This window comes from Austrofundulus limnaeus, unplaced genomic scaffold, assembly GCF_001266775.1.
Source record: "Austrofundulus limnaeus strain Quisiro unplaced genomic scaffold, Austrofundulus_limnaeus-1.0 Scaffold842, whole genome shotgun sequence".
In the NCBI taxonomy this organism is placed as follows: Eukaryota; Metazoa; Chordata; class Actinopteri; order Cyprinodontiformes; family Rivulidae; genus Austrofundulus; species Austrofundulus limnaeus.
In genome coordinates this window covers 157,056-158,494 of record NW_013953244.1, presented here as the reverse complement: position 1 = coordinate 158,494, position 1,439 = coordinate 157,056, and the positions used below count along the sequence as shown (strand labels likewise).

The 1,439-nt window shown below is 36.1% G+C and overlaps 1 protein-coding gene across 1 annotated transcript in view; it reads right to left on the bottom strand.

The window, feature by feature from the left end:
* Window positions 1-658: 658 nt before the first annotated feature.
* The window catches only part of LOC106532857 (complement C1q-like protein 4), a 2,699-nt gene continuing 1,918 nt past the window's right edge, over window positions 659-1,439 (bottom strand). The window contains exon 3 of the mRNA XM_014029010.1: window positions 659-962. Within this exon, the coding sequence (XP_013884464.1) occupies window positions 682-962 (281 nt within the window). The 3' untranslated portion in view covers window positions 659-681. The remainder of the gene's footprint in view (window positions 963-1,439) is intronic.

Sequence of the window (1,439 nt, the reverse complement as noted above, 5' to 3'; positions counted from 1 at the left end):
GTCTATAGTCACTGAGGGCTGATGGGTGAATTTTCTTTGGTACTGGAACCAGACAGGATGTCTTCCCCAACACTGGCACCTTCTCCTGGGTCAAGCTAAGGTTGAAGAGGTGTTGCAGAATCCCAGAATTRAAGGACAAAATGTCATCTTGTGTTTTTGACCTGTCCAAATTTTGTTACAAAGCATTTAWTGTGAAAATGTGCATAGGTGAAATGTTATTTATTCACTGCTTGTCATTTTTTAAAATTTCACATCACTGTTGTTGTTCCTATGTTTGTGTTTACATTTTTTTTTACATTTTACACTGAAGTACATACTGTATAGATTAATGCAAACACAGAGTCATGTTTTGATGTATTTTAACTGGGTTCCATGTTTAAATGCTTTTGAACAGTAAATATGTGGAGCGGTATGACTCAAAGCAGGCAGCTCAACTAAATATTTATAGAGCTAAAACCGTGGCAGCCTACACTGAAAAATAAAACATTGTCACTAGAAAAAATAACAGTGACCTTGGAAAAACTTGTGATTATATTCTCATTTCACACTGCAGCTTCTTCTTTTATTCAATGAAATGAGTCAGACTCCCGAAACTGATGCAATCAAACAACTGTAGTTGCATCCCAACACTGCTGAATAAGTATACTTTCCTGAGAAATTATTATTTCAAGCTTCTTTTATTTACATTTGAGTTACCAAAAAACCATTAAAAGTTGTGTGGTAGTTTGATCCCCATATGTGGGTATCTTCTTCCATTTGGACGTACACCCGGTCACCTTCTTGGAGCTCCAGYAACACAGCGTTTCCTCCGTTATCAGCMGTGTCAGAGTCAGACGGGTGATCCTGGGCCATGACCATCACCTGCTCATTCTTGTAGAGGAAGAGCTTCGAGTTATTGTCTCCTCCAGCGTGGTAGAAGAAGCTGAAGTAATAGACACCTGCAACTGGTGCTGTGAAGATACCTGTAAAGAAAAAAAATACATTTCTCACAATTAACAATAAATAAATCTAAACATCTCTGAAAAAGTCATGATTTATTTATGATGAAGTGATTAAAACTTTAAGGATTGGATTATGTTAAAATTCTATGAAGGAATGTCAAGGTGTTTGTGTTATTGTGGTAAATACAAATACATCATTATAAAGAAACAATGACAACAATTTCAAAAAACCAAAAAGAACAAATCAACCTGCTGAGATTAAAAACATTGAGAAATTCTGCTGTGAAGTAACAGGAAGTGATGACAAAGTGGGAAATCTGCAGGTGAACAGATCATTGCTACAGTGGTTAATAACACKGACAGCAGCTAAGAATGTCTTAAAATATTTTGGGTCACCATCAGAGACAGTTCAAATAATATTATTTTGCCTTCCTATGCAATTATATCATATTCATCATTAAATTTGTTGCTTGAAGCTTTTTTTTTGGGGGGGGGGGG